Raw genomic sequence first — 21895 nt, 5'->3', positions numbered from 1 at the left:
AACAGTAAGAAAAAGTGGATAAAAACTAAATATTGCCTAGATTATGAAATGATATCGACTAAAGCAGGTATCTGAGTTATTTCATTACTACAACTATCTTGGACAGGTACTACAGGTGGACAATGAAGTGAGCTTAGAATTGAACAGGAAGAAGTGAGGGGATGGATTGGTATTTGGGAAATTATGTACCCCTTTCAGTGATCTCAGATTTGTCCCTGATACAAAACTCCATCTTTTCAACAACAATATTAGCCTTTTTTTGATTTAAAAATTTAGTATTTTATTTTTCCCCATTTACATATAAAAGCAATTTTTAACATTTGTTTTCAAAACTTTGATTTCCAAATTCTTTCCCTTCCCCCCATTGGGAAGGCAAGTAATTTTACATAGGTTATACATGTGTAATCTTGCAAAACATTTCCATATTAGTCATGCTATGAAAGAAAACACAGAAAAAAAAAACCCCAAACCAAAAACCCAACAACAATATCTCAAGAAGAATAAAGAAAGTAAAAAAAGTATGCTTAAATCTGTATTCAGAAACCATTGTTTCTTTGTCTGGGAAAGCATTTTTCATCATAAGTTCTTCAGAGCTGTCTTAGATCACTGTATTCCTGAGAATAGCTAAGTCATTCACAGCTGATCATCTTACAATATTGCTGTTACTCTGTACACAGTACATTTCACTTTGCATCAGCTCATGTAAGTTTTTCCAGATTTTTCTGAGAGCATCCTGCTTACCATTTCTTTTTTTTTCTTATTTTTTTATTTTTCATCTTTTAACACAGTTCATATCACATAATACAATTCCAGCTTTTGGTCAGGTGATACCTCTTTTAAAGCATTTACAATATAGACCACAAATAGATTTTTTTTTTTAACATTGACCAACTGAGACACAAATAAAAACTATGTATGCTAACTTCATAAGCCCTTGACCTAACTGTCTCCATACTATTACTAAGAATTAAAGGACCCTAACTTATTGTTATTGATCTAAATTCCTAACCTAATAGCTTAATTTTAGACTTGACCTCGGATGTTCCCCTACCAACAATCTATAATTTAATAGATCTGGTATTAAGCTTACAAACCTTTTGACTATAGGAAATTGCCACTAAGAGTAGGGACATTGAAGGGAAACAATATCTCTCCAACTTTATGTCAGTTTCAGGCAGGAGTAGATTGTCAACTTGCATTCAGTGAGGCTTAGAGTCTGCCAGTGTCAGTGGAGAAATTGAGTCAGGAGAATCCTACCTTAACCCAAGCTGAACAGCTGCTCTCCCACCCTTCCCATGAGATCATCTTTTTCAGTTCATACCAACATCTCACAGGCTTATTGGCATCATGAATTGGAGGCTCTGACTGCCTTTGTTGCTATCTATACCTGGAGTTAGACTCAGAAGAACAATCACTTAATAGTCCCATAGCATCTTAAAATAGCAACTTCCAACAATCAGGTTTCAGATATGACTATAATTTCACATTGGCTAAGGAACATCTTTTGAGGCAAGTCTTAAGTGACTTACATGCCTTTCTATACCTGTTCTAGTTCCTGCTTAAATAATAATCATAAAATCACATTTACCATTAAAACCTTAACTTTTCCATCAATGCCAAATTTTACCCAAAGTTACCTGCCTCTAGGAGACTTAGACTAAAATTCATTTCCCCAACTAAAGATGTCTCTGATTCAGTCTCAGTAATTAATTCAGTCAGTTGTTTTAATACTAATTGTTTTTACATCACTTTGTAACATGTCCAATTTTTCTCCCCATCTCTCCCCTACCCCCACCCCCTAGTACCTTGCATTTTGATTACCCCTTCTCTCAATGAGCCCTCCCTTCTACCACACCCCACCCTTCCCTTATTCTCATCTTCTCTCTTTTCTTGTAGGGCAAGATAAATTTCTATACCCCATTACCTGTGTTTCTTATTTCCTGGTTATATGCAATAATAATTCTCAACATTCGTTTCTAATACTTTGAATTCCACCTTCTTTCTCTCCCTCCCTTCTTCCCTCCCCATCCTCATTGAGAAGGTAAGCAATTCAATACAGGCTATATATGTGTCATTTTGCAAAAGACTTCCATCATAATCATGCTGTGTAATGCTAACTATATCGCCCTCTATCCTACTCTATCCCCCCCTTATTTTTTTATTCCCTCATTTGACTGTGTCCCTTCCCAAAAGTGTTTATTTCTAGTTACTCCCTTCTCCCATTTGCCCTCCCTATTATCATTCCCCTCACCTCACTTGTCCCCTCCTCCCCTACTTTCCTTAGTATGAGATAGATTTTCATACCAAATTTATTGAGCATGTTATTCCCTCCTTAAGCCATATGTGGAAAGAGTAGCTTTACTTTTCCCCCTTCTCCCTTTTCTCCTCCATTGAACAAGATTTTTCTTTATCTCTTTTATGGGTTATAGCCTGCCCCATTCCATTTCTCCCTTTCTCCTCCCAGTATTTTCCTCCCTCACCACTATATTTTTATTTTATCTCTTCTTTTTGTGGATATCATCTCTTCTGATTCAACACAGCCTGTACTCTCTGTTTATGTGTGTGTATGTGTGTGTGTGTGTGTGTGTGTGTGTGTGTGTGTGTGTGTGTGTACAATCCCTCCACCTACCCAAATACTGAGAAAAGTCTCAAGAGTTATAAATATTTTCTTTCCATGTGGGAATGTAAACAGTTCAGCTTTAGAAAGTCTTTTATGATTTCTCTTTCCTGTTTACCTTTTCAAGCTTCTCTTGATTCTTGTGTTTGAAAGTCAAATTTTCTATACAGTTCTGGTCTTTTCAACATGAATGCTTGAAAGTCTTCTATATCACTGAATAATCATTTATTCCCTTGAAGTATTATACTCAGTTTTGCTGGGTAGGTGATTCTTGGTTTTAATCCCAGTTCCTTTGACTTCTGGAATATCCTATTCCAAGCCCTTTGATTCTTTAATGTAGAAGCTGCCAGATCCTGGGTTATCCTGATTGGATTTCCACAATACTTGAATTGTTTCTTTCTAGCTGCTTGCAGTATTTTTTCCTTGACCTTGGAACTCCGAAATTTGGCCACAATATTCCTAGGAGTTTCTCTTTTCGGGTCTCTTTTAGGAGGTGATTGGCGGATTCTTTCAATATTTATTTTGACCTCTGGTTCTAAAACATCAGGACAGTTTTCCTTGATAATTTCATGGAAGATAATGTCTAGGCTCTTTTTTTGATCACAGGTAGTCCCATAATTTTTAAATTGTCTCTCCTGGATCTATTTTCCAGGTCAGTTGTTTTTCCAATGAGATGTTTCACATTATCTTCTATTTTTTTCAAACTTTTGGTTTTGTTTTCTAATTGCTTGGTTTATCTCATAGTCATTCATTTCCCTGAACTCAATTCTCTCTTTCAGAGAACTATTTTGTTCAGTGAGCTTTTGAACCTTCTCCTCCATTTGGCTAATTCTGCTTTTTAATGCCTCCTTCTCCTCATTGGCTTTTTGGACTTCTTTTTCCAATTGAGTTCTTTTTAAAAGTGTTATTTTCCTCAGCATTTTTTGGTTCTTCTTCAGCAAGCTGTTAACTCACTTTTCAAGCTTTTCTATTGCCTGAGTCCGGTTTAAGTTCACTTTGGAGGCCATGGAGGCAGGGGTCTTAACTTCTTGTGATAGTAAGCCTTGTTCTTTCTCATCTGAAAAGATGTGAGGAGAAACCTGTTCACCTAGAAAGCAACCTTCTATAGTCTTATTTTTTTTCCCCTTTTTTGGGCATTTTCCCAGCCAGTTACTTGACTTCTGAATCCTTTGTCAAGAGATTAGACTCAGCTGCTCAGTTCCCCTGGGCTTTGAGTGGGGCAGGGTGGTCACTCAGGGCTGGGGTTTAGATCAGCTGCTCCCTACCACCAGAGGCTTTAAGCTGAGCTGCCTGAACAATGGATCCAGGTTGCTTCCCTCCATAGCTGCCTACAGTCTACTGTCATGGCCTCTGCCATCGCCTGGGGCTATTGCTGGAGAAACCCCCATTTCCTCTTGCCCAGCTGGGAAAGCCCTCCCCCCTGACCTTTGGAGCTTTCTTTGTTGCTTGTGGGTTGAGGTATCTGGGACCTTCCCTGCTAGCAACTCTGCTTGGAGGTCTGTTTAGGTCCTGTTCCTCTCAGTGCCGCATGGCCAGGGCTGTGCTCCACTCAGCTCAGTGTCCTGTGAGATAGACCTTTCCTGTCAACCTTCCAGGTTACCTTTGGCTGGAAACCTCTTTCTCTCCGTTGTTCTGTGGTTTCTGCTGCTCTAGACTTTGTTGAGAGTCATTTTTACAGGTATTTTGTGGGCTGTGGGGGAAGCGCTAGAATATATGCATCTTTCTACTCCACCATCTTGGCTCTGCCCCTCCTGCTCACGATTTCTTAAAGCACAATAAAATTCCATCATAATCATATAATCACATACCATAATTTGTTCAGTCATTCCCCAACTGATGGGCATCAGCTCAATTTCCAATTCTGAACAATTACCAGAAAAGAGCTGCTATAAATATTTTTGTACATATAGGTCCTTTTCCTTTTCGATTTTATCTCTTTCGGAATACAGACCTAGTGATTCTCTTGGGCATAGTTCCAAATTGCTCTACAGAATGGTTGAATCAGTTCACAACTCCACCAACAATGCATTAATGACTCATTTTCCCCATATCCCCTCCATAATTTGTCATTTTTCTTTTCTGTCCTATTAGCCAATCTAATAGGTATGAGGTAGTACCTCAGAATTGTTTTAAGCTGCATTTCTCCAATCAATAGTGAGCTAGATCATTTTTTCATATGGCTATAGATAACTTTGATTACTTCATCTGAAAACTGTTCATATCCTTTGATTATTTACCAATTGGGGAATGACTCTTATTTTTATAAATTTGACTCAGTTCCCTATATGTTTATTGAGAAATGAGGCTTTCAGAGAAACTTGCTTCAAAATTTTTTTTACAGTTACTATTGCGTCCATTCTATGCCCCCCATTTATTCTATTCTCTCTCCTTTCACCCTATCCCTCCTCAAAAGTGTTTTGATTCTGACTATCCCCTCCCACAATCTGTCCTCCCTCCTATCACCATCCCTTCCCTTATTCCTTTACCTCCTACTTTCCTATAGGGTAAGATAGATTTCTATACCCAATTAAGTGTGTATGCTATTTTCTCTTTGAGTCAATAATGATAAGAATAAGGTTCACTCATTCCCTCTCACCTTCCCCCCTCTTCCTCTCCACTGTAAAAGCTTTTTATTGCCTCTTTTATGTGAGATAATTTACCTCAGTTTACCTCTCCTTTTCTCCCAGTACATTCCTCTGTCACCCCTTAATTTTATTTTTTTAGATGTCATTCCTTCATATTCAACTCACACTTGTGCCCTCTGTCTATATATACTCTTAACTACCCTAATAATGAGAAAGTTCTTCAGAGTTACAAATATCATCTTCCCATGTAGGAATGTAAATAAATAGTTTAACCTTAGTAAGTCTCTTATGATTTCCCTTTCCTGTTTAACTTTTTAAATGCTTCTCTTGAGTCTTGTATTTGAAAGTCAAATTTTCTAGTCAGCTCTGATCTTTTCATCAAGAATGCTTGAAAGTCCTCTATTCCAGTGAATGTCCATTTCTTCCCCTGAAGGATTATACTCAGATTTGCTGGAAAGGTGATTCTTGTAATCCTAGCTCCTTTGCCTTCTGGAATAGCATATTCTAAGCCCTCCAATCCTTTAAAGTAGAAGTTGCTTAGTCTTGTGTTATCCTGAATGTGGCTTCATGATATCTGAACTTTTTCTTTCTTGCTGCTTGCAATATTTTCTCCTTGTCCTGGGAGCTCTGGGATTTGACTATAATATTCCTGGGAATTTTCATTTTGGGATCTCTTTCAGGAAGTGATAGGAGGATTCTTTCAATGTCTATTTTACCCTCTGGTTCTAAGATATTAGAGCAGTTTTCCCTGATAATTTCTTGAAAGATAGTGTCTAGGCTCTTTTCATGGCTTTCAGATAGCCCAATAATTTTTAAATTGTCTCTCCTGCATCTATTTTCCAGGTCAGTTGTTTTTCCAAGGAGATATTTCACATTATCTTCTATTTTTTCATTCTTTTGCTTATTAGCTTCCATTTGCTCAATTATTATTTTTAAGGAAATTGTTTTCTTCAGTGAACTTTTGTACCTCCTTTTCCACTTGGCCAATTTTACTTTTTAAGGAATTTTTTTCTTTACTGAATTTTTGTGCCTCTTTTTCCATTTGCCTGGTTCTATTTTTTGAGGCATTCTTCTCCTCATTGGCTTTTTGTATCAATTTTACCATTTGGCCTAGTCTGTTTTTTAAGGTGTTATTTTCTTCAGCAATTTTTGTGTCTCCTTTACCAAGATGCTAACTTTTTTCATGATTTTCTTGCATCACTCTCATTTCTATTCCTGATTTTTTTCTCTACCTCTTCTACCTGATTTTCAAAATCTTTTTTGAGCTCTTCCATGGTCCAAGATCAATTTATATTTTTTCTTGTAGGCTTTGGATATAAAAGCTTTGACTTCGTTATCTTCTGAGTGTGTATTTTGATCCTCCTTGTCACCATAGTAACTTTCTATGGTCTGAGTTTTTTTCTGCTGTTTGTTCCTTTTCCCATCCTATATCTTGACTTTTAACTCTCTTAAAACAGTGCTCTGCTTCCATGGTGGAAGGAGCACCATCCCAAATGTCAGGGTTTTTTGCAGCTATTTTCAAAGATATTTCTAGGGACCTCTAAGTTTTCAGTTCTTCCAACATGTTATGATCTGAGGAGAAGTGTGTTTACTACTTTCTTGGCCTGTACTCTGGTCCGTGAGTGACCAGAAGCACTCATTTCTGCTCTGGAACTCTGATGAAGGTCCCCGCTCCACTGTAGCCATACGCTCTGCTCCTCTTTTCCCTAGGATTGTCACCCAGGATTCTGGCCTGGATCTGAGTAAAGGCAAGGCAACAGAATACTGTTTCAGTGCTAGCAAAGAGGCCCGTCTAATCTCCTCTTGAACCTCTTACTGTCTGTGGGCTGAGAGCTCTGGAAGTAGCCACTGCTGCTCTTGATTCAGTGTTCTCAAGGTCTGCTCCTGATTTGCTGGGGCTGGGCCTGTGCTAGACTATGTTCCACTCTCACCCAAGTGTGACAGACCTTTCCTGCTAACCTGCTAAAGTTGTCATTGGCTAGAAAATTATTTCATCCCATCCTTTTGTGGGTTCTGTGGATTCAGGAATTATTTTATGGCATTATTTAAAGGTGTTCAGAGGGGTTTTGAGAAGAGTTCAGATGAGTTCTTACCTTTTCTCTACTACTTGGACCTGCCCTTCCTTTATTAACTCTTAATAAACTTAAGTATGACTTCAAAATTAAAAAGAGAGTCAAACCAAGATACCCTATTAATCTGTTAATGTACGTGACATCAAACTATATGGGTCCACTAAAAAAACACATTAAATAACCTCTTCATCTTTCATCTTAGTGAGATACTCTTTAGTTGCTGATTTTGGAACATCATGAGAGCTGTAAAAACTTAAAATTGTGTGTGACTAAAAAGGCAATAGAAAAATGCATGCTAGAGTAATTATATCATAACATTTAACAATGACTTTTGTATAAGAAGTAACCTAAAAGATGTCAAAGTAATGTATGAACAGAAAAGGAGGTGGTCTAGTCATAAGTGAGGAATAACAGATGTATACCAAAAGTGCTGTACTGGGACCTTCAAAATCCCTCCCCCCCAAATCCAGAGGAAGACTTTTAGCTAATTTCTCTATGAAGAATTTATGAAAGTACATGTTTGGAAGTCACAAAGGATGAACCAGGATTGGGGGGGGGGGGGGCCGCAGGAAATGGTGGATATTGAATTGCCTTGTTTAAACAATGTACCTAGCAGTACATAGAGGAAATCATGTCTCTATCAAAGTACTAAGGTACAAATGTATTCAGAAAACATTTTAAGGTTAAGAAGTGGTTACTAAGAGCCTTGAACTTCACTAACTACAATAATATCAGACCTCTGAACTGGGATATCATCTAGCCCTAGAGGAGTGCTCAAAGGTCTTCAGATATCCTGCCCAGTGTTTACTAAATCAGTTAGTGCCTCTTCATCTTCTGTCCTTTCTGGCAAGCCATTCTGATTGCAGTAACACAATTACTATACTAACACTGGGCAGAAACCTTGTCATGTTTAATCACTGTATCTCCTTTATTATTTAGTGTAGTGCTCTATAGCCAGTCAGTCAGTAAACATTTAGTAAGCACTTACTATACCAGGCACTGGGTTAAGTGTTAGGGATACAAAGACAGACAAAAGACAGTCCCTGCTCTCCAAGAACTCACAATCAAATGAGAAAGACAAACTAATATGTACAAATAAGCAATATACAGGATAAATAGGAAATAATTAAGAGGCGAGCCAGTAGAATTAAGAGGGATTTAAAGAGGCTTTCTTCAGAAGGTAGGATTTTAGTTGGGAGCTAAAGGAAGCCAAGGAGGTTGGTAGTCAGAATTGAGAAGACAGAATGCCTGGAGCAGAGAGATAGAGTGTCTTGTTTGTGAAATAGCCAACAGGCCATTGTCACTAGATCAAAGAATATGTGTTGCGGTATATGGTGCAAGAAGACTAGAAAGGTAGGAGAGAGCTAGGTTATGAAGGGCTTTGAATGTCAGAGGATTTTTTATTTGGTTCTGGAGTTGTTAGGGAGCCACTGGAGTTTACTGAGAGAGAGACAGAGAGAGACACAGAAAGAGAGAGAGACAGAGAGAGAGAGAGAGGGAGGGAGGGAGGGGGAGAGAGGGAGAGAGAGAGAGAGGGAGAGAGAGAGAGAGAGAGAGAGAGAGAGAGAGAGAGAGAGAGAGAGAGAGAGAGAGAGAGAGAGAGGGAGGGAGGGAGGGGGAGAGGGGGAGAGGGGGAGAGAGAGAGAGAGAGAGAGAGAGAGAGAGAGAGAGAGAGAGAGAGAGAGAGAGAGAGAGAGGTATATGTGATATGACTGGACTTTAGAAAACCATTTTAGTGGCTGAATAGAGGACAGACTACAGTGGGGAGAGACTTGAGGCAGGCGAACCTAAGAGCAGGCTAATGAAATTGTTCAAGTATGAGATGATGAGGGCCCTGCACTAAAGTGGTGGCAGTATCAGAGGGGAGAAGGGGGCATATTTGAAGAAATTCTGTGGAAGTGGAATCAACAGCCCTTGGCAACAATAGATTGGATACAGAGGAGTAAGAGATAGTGAGGAATGCAGGATGACTCCTAGATTGTGAGCCTGAGGGACTGAGAGGATGGCATTGCCCTTGACAGTAATAGGGAAGATGGGAGATTTTAGGGGGAAAGATAATGAATTCCATTTTGGACATATTGAGTTTAAGATGTCTACTGGACATCCAGTTGACATGTCCTACAGGCAGCTGGAGATGACAGCCTGGAGGTAAGATTGAGGCAGGAAGGCTAGATATGTGAATCATTAACATAGAGATGGTAATTCAATCCATCAGAGCTGATGAGCTCATCAAATGAAGTAGTATAGAGGAAGAAGAGAAAAAAGCCCAGGACAGAATCTCATGGGACACCTATAGTTTAGAGAGTGGGAATCTGGATGAGGATCTAGCAAAGAAGATAGAGAAGGATAGATCTGGAAAAGAACCAGAAAGAGAGTGGTATCCCAAAAACCTAGCAAGAAGAGAATATCAAAAAGAGGGTGATCAATGGTGCCAAAGTTTGCAGATAGGTCAAAGAGAACAAGGATGGAGAAAAGGTCATTGAATTTGTCAATTAAGAGATCACTGGTAACTTTGGAGACAGCAGTCTCAGTGGAATGATAAGGCTGGAAGATGGATTATAAGCAATTAAGAATAGGGTAAGAGGAGAGAAAGTAGAGGTGTCTATTGTAGATGGCTTTTAAAAGAAGTTTAGCCACAAAGGGCAGAAAAAATATAGGAAGATAGTGGGGATGGAAGGATTATGTGAGGATTTTTTGAGGATGGGGCAGGGGAGACATAGGTATGTTTGTAGGTAGTAGAGAAGAAGCCAGTAGACAGGCAGAGACTGAAAATAAGTGACAGATGGAGCAAACTACTGGAGGAGATGGGATGGAATAGGATTGCTTGTGCAAGTACAGAGATTAATCACAGTGAAAAGTAAAACCATCTCTTCCTGTAAGACAGGAGTAAAGGAAGAGAGAGTGACAGAAGCCACATGAATGAAATGAGTTTAAGAAAAGAGAAGGGGGAGCTCATAGTAAATGGACCCAATTTTAAATTTAAGATATGAGGCAAGGTTCTCCACTGAGAGGATGGGGGAAGGGAGCCACGGGAACTCTGCTGTGGAGAGTGGGATAGTGAATTGATAAGGGAAATATAGTAGGATAGCCTAGTAGCAATGAGGGTCCAGATGACACTGTGTAAAATAAATCAGAATGGTTGTGTGACTTTCTCTACCTTTGTTGAACAGCATGAATATAGGAGTGAAGGCAATGGATGGTGGGAGTGATCCAAGGCTGATGAGGATTGGTAGGGCTCAATCAGAAATATGAAAAGGGGACAGGCACTCAAGGGGAAAGGGGCAATATTGAGTTGAACTAGTTCATCAAGGGGTCAAGATGAAAAATAGAGTGGCTAGTGTAGGGATGATGGCCTGGAAGAGAACTAAAGGGTCAAGAGTTGAAGGTTTGGTAAGTAAAGACAGAGGGAAGAAATCCAATAGATTATGGTCAGATAGAGGGATTTTGGAATTTTTGAAAATGAAAGTGGTACATTTGTGGGAGATGGCAAGATCATGACCATCTTTATGTATGGTTGAGGTATGGTAGAGAAGTAGCTCATGAAAAGTGAGTAGGTTAAGGAACTCAGTGGTTAGGGTACTTGAGGGAGAATCAATACATATGCTCAAGTCCCTGAGAATGAGGGCAGGAGTTGGGAAGGAGAAAAAAATTTTGAGCCAGGTAGGTACTACAGTCATTGAGGAAGGAAAGGGAATCAGCTAATCAACAGTTACTAGGATTTTGACTGAGTGGTAGAGCTGAATTACATAAACTCTATCAAAATTCTGAGAGCTGCAAAGGGTGGCCACTGAGACTGCATCATCTAGAGGCATCAGTTCTTAGTGAGAGCCAGAAGTTGGAAGGAATGAAAAAGATTTAAGATGAAAGCAAGTTTGTTTCCTATGGAATAAGTACTCCAGAGAGCGTTATAGATGGTGTAGGTAGCTTTAGAGTAGAACACTGAGTGGGCTGGGGGTGTGTGGTGGGTGGGTCAGGGATACTATGAGGATGTTAAAACAACAAAAAAAAGGCATCAATTAAAACTGAAAAAAACCCCCAAAAACCAAAAACCAGGAATGAGGTGGGGTGGGGTGTAAAAGATACAACACACTAAACTTTACCAAACACATCCATGGTCATAGTTACCAACATCACTATTGGCAGAGAAGCAGTGAAATAACTGTGTGCACACATGCGCACGTGTGCACATGATATGCGTGTGTTTGTGTGTGATGTGTGTTTGCATATGTGATATGTGTGCATGTGTGTGATATGTGTGATGTGTATGTATGTGTGATGTGTGTGATATGTGTATGTGTGTGATATGCATGTATGTGTGTGATATGCGTGTGTGTGTGTGTGTGTGTGTGTGTGTGTGTGTGTGTGTGTGTAATAGATTCCTTGCTAGTCTGGCCTGCCTTCTTCTGAAGATTCAAGTCTGCTATTAGCAAGACCAAGTTTATAGTTTCATTTCCTCTATGGACATGTGGCTGTATTTCTCAGCACTTTGGGAAACAACTCTGTTCTTTGACTGAAGATGGTTTCCTAATTGTGACTAGTCATCTCAAAAATCAATGCTGTCAGTATCTGAGGACAGGATAAGAAAAAGCTGTTCAGTGCTATTCCTTACCACTGAAGATAAATCTAAGCTTTGGGTCAGCTCAATAGGTAAGAACAGCTCTCTGACTGTCTTCTCTGTGCACCTCTCAAGTATCTGCAGGGAGCAGATTCTCACTGTCAGGGCTAGCCTAGGCACATGGAACACTCATTGGCTGGGAAGCTTTCACCAATGAGAGAGCTCCCCCCGCAAGGAGTCAAAAAAATCCCAGGAGTCGTTCTGTGAGAACATTCTCAGAGGGCAGCGCACTTTGTATTTGAAATAATTTTCCATTCCATTTATATATATAACAGGAGGCAGCTCTGGGGTCCCAGTTTTCCAGGATTTCATTTCTCTGCTGAAGGATGACCCCATGTCAGCTACCCTAAGAATAACAGACAAAATTTCCAGGGAAAATGAAGAAGGGAGGAAAACCATGCCCTCCCAGTGCCCCTGGGGCTACTTGGCCAGTGGCTCTACACGCTGGGGCAGAACAAGTCCAACTTGGTGCACAGTGTTGGCTTTGCAGCAATCCTTCATTTCAATCTCTAGTCCCTCAGATCTCAAGGAGGGGGATGGGAGCCCTGGGATACTATGGTGAAAGATTCCAAGACAGGGGTATCTTAGAGTGGGTGGACACACCTTACCATTTGGAGGAAACTGACCACCTCAGAGACATATACTAGTTGATTGAGACTTAAAGAAATATACTTCAAGCCTTGATTCTCAGGCTGGAAAGTCTGTCACCAGAAATAACAAAGGCATGAAGGTAGCTGTAGGAGTATTCATATCTTCATGTTGGATTTTCTTAACTTATATTTAAGATCTTTCTGGTTTATTTCCAAGGTCTCTAGACAGAGAGCTGCTTCAAACTCTAATAGTCATGCATTTAGCTAGGCAAAACAGTGGATACAGCACTGGGCCTAGAAGCAGGAAGACCTGAGTTAAAATCCAGCCTCAGATACTTACCAGCTGACAAGTAACTGGTAACTGACTGGGCAAGTCACTTAACCTCTTTGAGCCTCAGTTTCCTCATTTGTTAAATGAGGATAATAATGGCACCTTCCTACCAGGGCTAGATATAATTCTTGTAAAGTGCTTTAGAAACTTTAAAGTGTTTATGCAGGCTGTTATTAGCTATGTGGCATTTAAAGTTTGAAAGTATTTTCTTCAAAACATCTAGTCAATCAATAAACATTAAGTGCAAACATTATTCAGTGCTAGCCACTGAATTAGAGAGGTTAAAGGCTTGCTTAAGGCCACAATGCTAGCACATTTCAAAGCCTGGATTTGAACCCAAGTGTCCTGACTTCAAGTCTGGCATTCTTCCCATTATATTATATGTTGCCTTGCCTAATAACAAAAGGAGCTGTCATTTGAGACATTTGTAGAAGTCTGCTGGGGTAGAACTCTGAGTGTAGTGTAATAGAAAAGTGGTGACCTGGAGGTAGAGGATCAGGGTTGGAAACCTAGTTCTGTCTCTTATTACCGATGTGACCTTGGATCAATCAATTCCTCTCCCTGGGCCTGTTTCCTTTTCAGGAAAATAAGGAAAATGTATCAGATCATCGTCCAGCCCTAAATCTAAGCCTCTCTATTTCAGGATGAACTCCATCCTATGATCTCCTTTTTTTAACATCCCCTTAGGCTTCATATATTTTGTACAGAACTTTAAAATGATGATTAATATACTATAATAACATCACAAGATAATAGAATTACAGATTTAGAGCTAAGAGGGTCTTTCGAGGTCATCCTGCCTACCTCACTCATTTCACAGATCAAGGAGCAGGCCCAGTGAGGTTAAGTGATTTCTCCAAGGTGTCACATAGGTAGTAAGCGACAGAACTGGGATTTGAATCCAGGCCTTCTGACTCAACAATTCTCTTTCCATTGAACCATATTCCCTGTGCTGCTTTGTTAATAACAAAAAAATCGTTCAATTTTATATAGCACTTTCTTGACAAAAATCCTAGGAGGTGTGTTATCATATCTTTTTGGCACAGGAGGAAAAAGTCTTAGAGAGTTCAACCTAGGTCTCTTGATTTCAAATCCAGACCTCTTTCCACCATACTATTCTGCCCACCTAGAAGTGAGTGGCTATGGGTGGGGGGTAGGGGACACAGTTTTTTCTCTCTTCTAAACCTTTCCTGGAAATTCTAACAGTGATATGCCATTTCATCCATTCAATAAGCCATGCTGAGCAGAGTACCTGCTCCATGCCATCACTGTTGGAGCGAACTGGCCTTGATTGAGAAGACATGTACTGATTCCTTCTCAGGTCTGAAAGTGCCTCCCGTGTGCCAAGCACACAGCTCCTCCCTCCTCTCGTGGCCAAGCTTGGCTATCATATTATTAATCTGCTTCCAAGCTAAGTATCCCAAACTGGCCTCACTCTGGCCTTCGACTAGGTCCCTCCCCTCCTACTTTATTCCTCCACAGCCTCAGCTGTCTTCTGAAAGAGGCCAGAGTTGTTCCAAGCTGTAAATTCAGACATGCTTGGAGCTGATCGCCCATGAGATGGAATTTTTGTTTCCTAAAGGGATTGCTCTGGTGTTTCCCTCTCAAACCCCATGCCTCCCATTCCCAGCTGTTAACTTGGCGTGGACGACTCCGGAGTTGGCATGGAAGTGGACTGGTCTGACAGTTCTGCCCATGTTATTTGGAGCAGACCACCAATTCCAGCCTACTGAGAGAGTCAATCTGGACTATGACCTAGGGCCAGCTGGGGTGATGGGGCCTGTAGTCTGTGGGGGAGGGGAAGAGACTGCAAAGCGCAGTCTTGCAGCCCTCTGGGAGAGCAATCTGTGGGAAGCCTACAAGCACCTACTCCCTTTCACATTTTCTGCCTCAGTTCTCCCACATTAATGGAGGCTTCTTACTAATGAACTGTTTAAATGCTCCTCAGAGGCCCCTGCTGGATGGACAGAGCTATCTTGTGGGCACCAGGTCCATGGAGAAAGGCCTGATAAAGGGAACAGTCATTTTCTCTCCTGGGATCTTATCCAAAGAGCAATTATCTCCTTGGTGTCAGGCTATTCAAAAAGGAGTAGACTGAAACAATCTTTTACAGTGCCTGGAGATGGACTGGCCATTTTCTTGGGATGCAGTTAGGGAGACAATGATTTTACAGGCACTTGAGAGGTGGAGGACCATCCAGACAGCAGCTATCTGCTCTTTAACACACAACAGAGAACAATGATTTTCACAAACAGCCACCTCCTTGTCCAGTCTCCTGACTGGGTCTCTTCTCTGATTGGTCTCCCCCTTCCCCTGGAGCTCAGTATAGGGGAATCCAGAAGTTTTAAGTGGGGAACTTGAATGGGATTCCTAGATTCCAGTCTAGAAGAGTTCAAGGCAGAGGAGTGGGTGGAGAGGGAATCAGGGGTAAGTTATTCTACTTGATCTCTTGGTAAGCCCTGGAATCAAGGAGTAAGGCTTAGTTAGAGGTAGCAAGCTCAGAACAGGGAGGCTGACACTGGGCCCTGGTGGCTGGAAGGTCCCACCTTGCTCCTACAGTTCTGTTTCTTTCCTTTTGGGATGTTGTCTTGCTGGTAGGGCAGGTGAGTTGAGCAGGCAAGAAGGCTAGAGGACACTGAGGTGGTGCCTTAAGGATTTAAGACAAACTCACCTCAATTCGACCAACATTTACTAAGTGCCTACCTCCCTGCAAGGGATCCTTCCAGGTGCTGGGAAGAAAAGGACAAAAACAGCCCTCCAAAAGCTTATATTCTACAAAACACTTTCTTGGCAACAACCCTAGAGAGGATGTAGAAAAAACTTATTATACTTGTTTGTTAAGTTAAAGAAGTTAGGAGCCTCATTCCAAATCATCCCACTAAGAAGTGGAGAAGCCAAGATTCCATCAGCCACCTCTGCCCTTCCTAGGGAAGCTTCCGGGGGTGGGAGAGACTTCCTCACTCAGTCCAGTCTTGCCAGGAATCTTCTTGAAAAGGTCTAGTAGGAGGCAAGAGCCTAAATGAATGCATTCAGGAAATACTAAGAACCTGCCATATGCATGATCCTGTGCTGGATACTGGGAATGCCAATAAAGACCTGATCTTACCCCACCCCAGTCAGGGATCCTTCTGAGGTTTTGAGGGTTTCCAGACTTGCTCCTTCCTGCCACTCAGGGGCATTATTGGCAGGGGGAGGGGAGAGGAAGAGGCATGGAAAGACTCTGTCTGGGAGCATAGCTCCTGTGTAAAGATATGAATCAGCCCTGGGCTTCAGACCTCACTTCTGCAGAGACGGAGCTTTCTGAGGGAAGGGGTATCAAATGGACAACCTCTGCAGGAGATGACCTAAAGCCAAATACACTGAATCTTGACATGGCTCAAAACACAAGGAGGAAAGTGAAGAGGGAAGGAAGGAAGAGGGTCCAAGTATACCTGGGCCAAAGTCAACTGATCCCCAAGAGGGGAGACAAAATACACTCTATGAGGTGCAAAGTGAGAGGTAGATAAGCCTTGGGTGTAAAACAGAAGGGAGGCAGTCAACCAAACTGGGAAAAAAGAATCTTTGAGAATCAAGATCAAAGTGATGTTTCCACAGAAGCCAAAAGATTTCATTCCTGAAGAATGACTCACTAGAGGTTCCTCTTTGGCACAAACAGGATCCCACTTCCATTCACAGTAATGCCAGCAGCCCAGGGTCTCCACCCTGAGCTGCCTTGCTTTCTGGTCATGGATGTCACAAAAGGGCAGATTCTTTTATCTCTATTTATAGGGCACTGACATGATGGGCTAAGTTGTGGGTCCCTCCACTGCTGATAGAATATTCAGGGTTTCCCTACAGTGGCCTGCATTTTTCCTCCACCACAGTTCAGCCATGCCCAATCCAGAAGAAATACAGATGGGAGATTTTATGAAGATCTGGGCTCCCACATTTTGACTGATTTCATCTCCGGTGAAACCACTAGACACCCACTCTGTGCAACCAATTAAACCTGTGGTTTTGTGAGCTGGAGGATCCTGGTGACTAAATGCTCTAATCTAACTGGCAAGCAGCCAAATACCCTGGTGCAGCTGCTTGCTGCTCCCTGGAGAGATGGGATGGGGAGATGGGATGTCCCAGGAGAGATGTCTCAGAGCACTGGTCAGAGGAGAAAGAGAGAAGACTGGCAGAATAGGACAGTATCTTCTCTAGGGAAAAAATTACAACTGATGAAGAAAAATAACCCTATGGATCAAACTAAGGCTACTGAGAGGGGAACACAGCTAACAAATCATCAGCCTACAACATTCACATTCTCTGCCCTGTGACCACCCCTCCAAAGTGCTTTCAGATCTACTCAGGGAGCTCCCAATGAGATGCTAGGGAGAGGAGAGCATGGCTGGGAAAAAGAGATAGCAGACATCTTTTCTACATTCAGAGATCCACAGAAATGAAGGGATAGTACTTGGGAGGATGGAAGCATTACTTTCCAACAGTAGTCTGACAGAGCCTACAATTTCATTACCTTTTTTTAAGCAGCCACGTCACACTGCAGATTCATATTAAGCTCGAAATCAATTAAAATTCTGCACTGGCAGATATCTAGGTGTGGATCTCCCTTTTGACATGTCCTTACTGTACAACTGCAGACAAGTCCTTTAACCTCTCTGAACCTCAGTTTCCTCATCTATAAGATACCTGCAGTTTCTACTACACAGGGATGATGTGAAGATTAAATGAGTTAATGTGCATAATGTATTTTGTAAACCTAACAGTGATAAAAAGATGTCAGCTATTATTATTGTTATTTTTTGCATAAATTCCTATTAATCCAGGGCTCCTTCAACCTATGGTGGTTGTTTTTTTTTTTAAAATTAGAGGAACTTATATTTATCTATATTAAAACTCAACTTGTTAGATTTGGTCTACATACATGAATATGGAATCACTGGGAAAATTTCTCTCCTTCCCCATTATGCCCCACAATTTGACTTCTCAGCAGCAGATGAGCACAATTCCAGTTACCTCCCCTGAGCATCTCTCATCTTCTGCACCACCAATGAGGTCAGGAGTGAAATGCACAGGAGAGAACTGGTGAGGTCAGTTGCACAGACCGCCTGAGTCCAGGGGTGAGTATTTGGACTGGCCGGAAGCCAGCATCTGGGAGAAGAGGAAATGCTAGGAGATCTGAGACCACAGTTGATAGCAGCTTCTTGCTGGATTTCCCAGTGGCTGACCCCAGGGTACCAATGTTTACTCATGGCCTTCCTCCCCAAGAGCTTGAGCTGCTCTCTAGACAGACACACACTGTTTCTCTCAGAAACTCCTTGCACCTGCAGAGCAGAGGAAGGGGACTGCATAGGGACATCACTGTTACCATACTCCCTCTTTGTTGGGAAGGCTGAAGCATGGGTCAAGGTAGGAAAATAACCCCTAAGCAAAAAGCACCTCCCTTCAGAAAAGGCAGCCCCTACACTGAAAACAGATCTATCCTCCACAACACTCTGGGCCAGTAAAGGAGAAAGAAGTAACAGCTATTCTGCATCCATGTACTAAATATATGCTTGGGCTGGAGCCCACTGACAGAGCCACCACCGAAACCTGGGGAGCTGGACCTGGCTTGTCAAACTGCCACCTCTTTTATTGTTAACGCTGATCATAATGTGGCTATAAACTTGTGTGGCATATTTTTAAGTGCTTTTTCTCACATTAGTTCTTAGAGTTGCCCAACAACCAGCATGGTCAGCTTAGTGTGAGAATGCCAGATCTGGAGCCAGAGGACCTGGGTTCAAATCCTGGTTCTACCATTTATTATCTACATAACCACAGGCAAGTCACTTAACCTCCCTGGGCCTCAGTTTTCTCATCTGTAAAATGAGAGGGTTAGACTAAATGACCTCTAAAGATCTCCTAAGATCAGAGGAGATAATTGTAAAAAGCCTTTGGCACAGTGCCCAGCACATAGTAGGTGCCATATAAATGTTTATTTCTTCCCTCCCTCTAAATTCCCTTCCAGTTTTAAATCTATCATCTATGAACTTCACAAGATTAACAGGGTGAGTAATATTTTTCCCATTTGGAATGTAGGGAAACTGAGGTTGACTCAGATACTGGCCCAACTAAGACTAGAACTCAGGTGTCTTGACTCATAGTCCAAGTCTAGAGAAACTGGATAAAATGTGGTCGTCTAGCTTGACCCCTTTCGCTTTACAGGGGAGGAAAATGAAACCCAGGGAGGTTAAATCTGACCGAGGTCATGTGGGTAGAAAAGACACAGGACATCTAATTCCAGAGCCAGTATTCTTTCCACTGTACCACTCTCCCTCTAGGGATGGCTACAAATGACCCACTTCCCAATGTCCCAGTGTCCACTTCCCAAACTCCTTAGAGACAAAGGGATCTGATGTGACCTTCTATAGTCTCTTCTGGCTTAGGAGGGTTTCTGGCTCTTCTTATCTCCTGAAGCTATCTCTTCACTGCTGAAGACTCCTTTAGAAATGACACTGCAGTTACTACCCACTGTCTACGTTTCCCTTCTCCAAAGAGTCTTTGGTGCAATATTTTTTCTCCTTCCTAACTTGTCTCCAACACCACTATTTTCACCTGGTTTGGTCTGACTTGTGCTTTGAAAAGTGATCATCTTCCAAAGTCACTGAGCTAATTTCAGTAGCCAGCACACATGCCCTTTTCCTTTATTTCCTTACACACTAAGGAGCCATTGCTGAGAGGATATTTGTAGAACACAGCCAAAAGATGTGGAATATGTACTTCTGTGAAACCACCTGGCATTATAAAAGTTATGATCCCTTCCTAGCCCAGGTCTAGCAGTATCAATGACTGGTATTCCTAAGGTATAGTGACCTGGATGGAAGGTCCTAAGTTTCTTGCCCTACCCTTGGTTCTCCTGTAGAATCACTCATACTTCATATATTTCCCTCTTCCTTCTTTATTTTAATTATCATGAAGGGTAGTATCTGTGTCTTTGAGTCTCTTTGAGACTGCATTTCCATCTCAAAACTGCATATAAATTAAATATACTGGACGAATAGGAGCATCTTTGAACTTCCTTAGGTAGTACAGTTATGCTCTGATCTGTTGCCCTAGGTTGGACAGGGCATCCAATTCCAAACAGCAGGAGTTTTTCCACATGGCTCATGGAGTTGTGCCCTGAGTCAAATTTTCTTCCATTAACAGGACTGGTGTGGGAAAGGATTCAGATGGAGATGATTGGGTTGGAAGAGATCCAGGCCCTCTATCCTCCTTCCTCTTCTTCATCCTAGTCCATGGAGGAAGACTGCCAAGCACATAGCTCAAAATGGAGAGAGCCTGTAGTGGGTAATCCTTCACTGGCTTTGGGGTGAAAATGAAGTACTCACAGCTTTGGGGATATGCTGGCCACCAGGGTTTTGTAATCTGTCCATTGCTGGCTTGGTAGTGGAGTGACAAGGCTCAGTGAGTCTGCTCCACAGAATTAACATGTGGCTGGCTGTGTAGATGTAAGGAACTGTTAGTTGTCTCTGTCTTGTCCTGCAAGGCTGCAGGAGATGGACAACTGAATGAGGGAAGTGAGAAGTGTTGTGAACTTCCAAGTGTGAGCTGTAAGGACTATATTTTCTCTACCCAGACCTCTCAGGGACTTTGTGGGACAGGTGGGGAACTTGCCTTCTGGACTGGGGTCCCCTGATATTTGGTAGGACCTCTGTGAGAAATTAATGGAGTACTTAACCCAGTGCCTTGTGCATAGGAGGCACTTAATAACATGTTCATTGAACTGAACCAAGGCCTTTCTGACAAGAAAAGAAAGAGGCCGAGAGGATGTGAACCAAGAAAAGTGAAGTGTGGCTAGGGAACAACTCTTCTCTTTGCCCTCCTTTACCCCTCATTCCAGGAAGAGTCAGGGTCACTAGGGAATGCTTCTAGGGTCCACAGTACAAACGGCTTCTCCAAGAGCAGAGGAGGCTCCCACAGAGCTGAACTAAGAGGCTAGCAAACACAAACATGTATTTTTAGAAGCATCACATTGTGCCACTTAGAGAAGGAATATTTCCATGAAGGGCTTTTTCCCTCTTCCCTTATCTCAAATGAGGTATTAATAGCGTGAGAACTCTACCTCAAAAAACGACTTATTCACAGGATGCCTCAAGGGGTTCTAGAGCCCAGTCTGAGCCATGACCCATTCCTAATCCTGCCCTGAGTAAAGAGGCACTGTGCAGATCAGGCTGCCCAGGGCTAAATGGCAGGGCTTGGCATATAGAGTCAGGAGGCCATAAGCCATGTATCTCCATACAGAAAGGAAGAGTTTTTCACGACAACAGGTCTTGGTCACACATATCATTTATTTGGGAGACAGACTCCAAAAGCTTTCACAGTCAACTCTCCATTACCTATGGGTGAATTATCCATTCTAATTTAATCCAATAAATATTTATTTTGTGCATTCTAGTACAATATCAGGTAGAATTCATATAGTGCTTTAAAGGGTTTGCAAAGCAGTTTACAAATATTATCTCATTCATCTTCACAACAATCCTGGGAGGTAGGTGCTAATATTATCCCTATTTTACATATGAGAAAATTGAGGCACAAGGGGTTAGGTGATTTGCCAAGGGTCATACAGCTAGTAAGTGTCTGAGTAAGCCAGTAAGCTATTAAGTGTCCAAGGCCAGATCTGAACTTAGAACTTCCTGACTCCAAGAAGTCCAATACTGACCCAGATCTAATGCTCTGTCAACTGTACCACTGAGCTACCTATGAACGACTATGTGCTAGGCACTGGAGATATGAGGACAAAAGTGAAACTCTCCCAACTCTTAGTGAGCTCACCTTCTAAAAGCGGAAAACACACATACACACATAAACATGTGCAAAATAAATACAAGCTGAGATACAAGTGAGATCAGGAAAGAAACATAGGATTTCAGTTGTGTCTTGAAGAGAAACCAAGGATTTCAAGAGGCTGGGGTGAGGAGAGTGTACATGCTGGGCATGAGAGACAGCTGATGGAAAGATTCAAAGATGGGAAATGGAGTACCATGTTCGAGGAATAGGAAGAAGGGCTAGACCGGAGAGAGAGAGAGAGAGAGAGAGAGAGAGAGAGAGAGAGAGAGAG

At 41.8% G+C, this 21895-nt stretch overlaps 1 protein-coding gene across 6 annotated transcripts in view; it reads right to left on the bottom strand.

Annotated features, from left to right (window-relative positions):
* Positions 1 to 21895, bottom strand: part of EXD3 (exonuclease 3'-5' domain containing 3) — a 429786-nt gene that overhangs the window by 88702 nt on the left and 319189 nt on the right. Inside the window, exon 20 of one of the 6 annotated variants that reach the window (XM_072633119.1) lies at positions 1862 to 6940. The exons of the other annotated variants lie outside the window; for them this stretch is intronic. Coding sequence (XP_072489220.1) covers positions 6839 to 6940 — 102 coding nt within the window. The 3' untranslated portion in view covers positions 1862 to 6838. Of the gene's footprint in view, positions 1 to 1861; positions 6941 to 21895 lie in introns of those variants that run through there. 6 annotated transcript variants of the gene reach the window in all.

The sequence above is a fragment of the Notamacropus eugenii genome, chromosome 1 (assembly GCF_028372415.1).
Source record: "Notamacropus eugenii isolate mMacEug1 chromosome 1, mMacEug1.pri_v2, whole genome shotgun sequence".
NCBI lineage: Eukaryota > Metazoa > Chordata > Mammalia > Diprotodontia > Macropodidae > Notamacropus > Notamacropus eugenii.
Note: the sequence above shows the minus strand (reverse complement) of the source record. Positions and strands in the feature narration are given on the sequence as shown.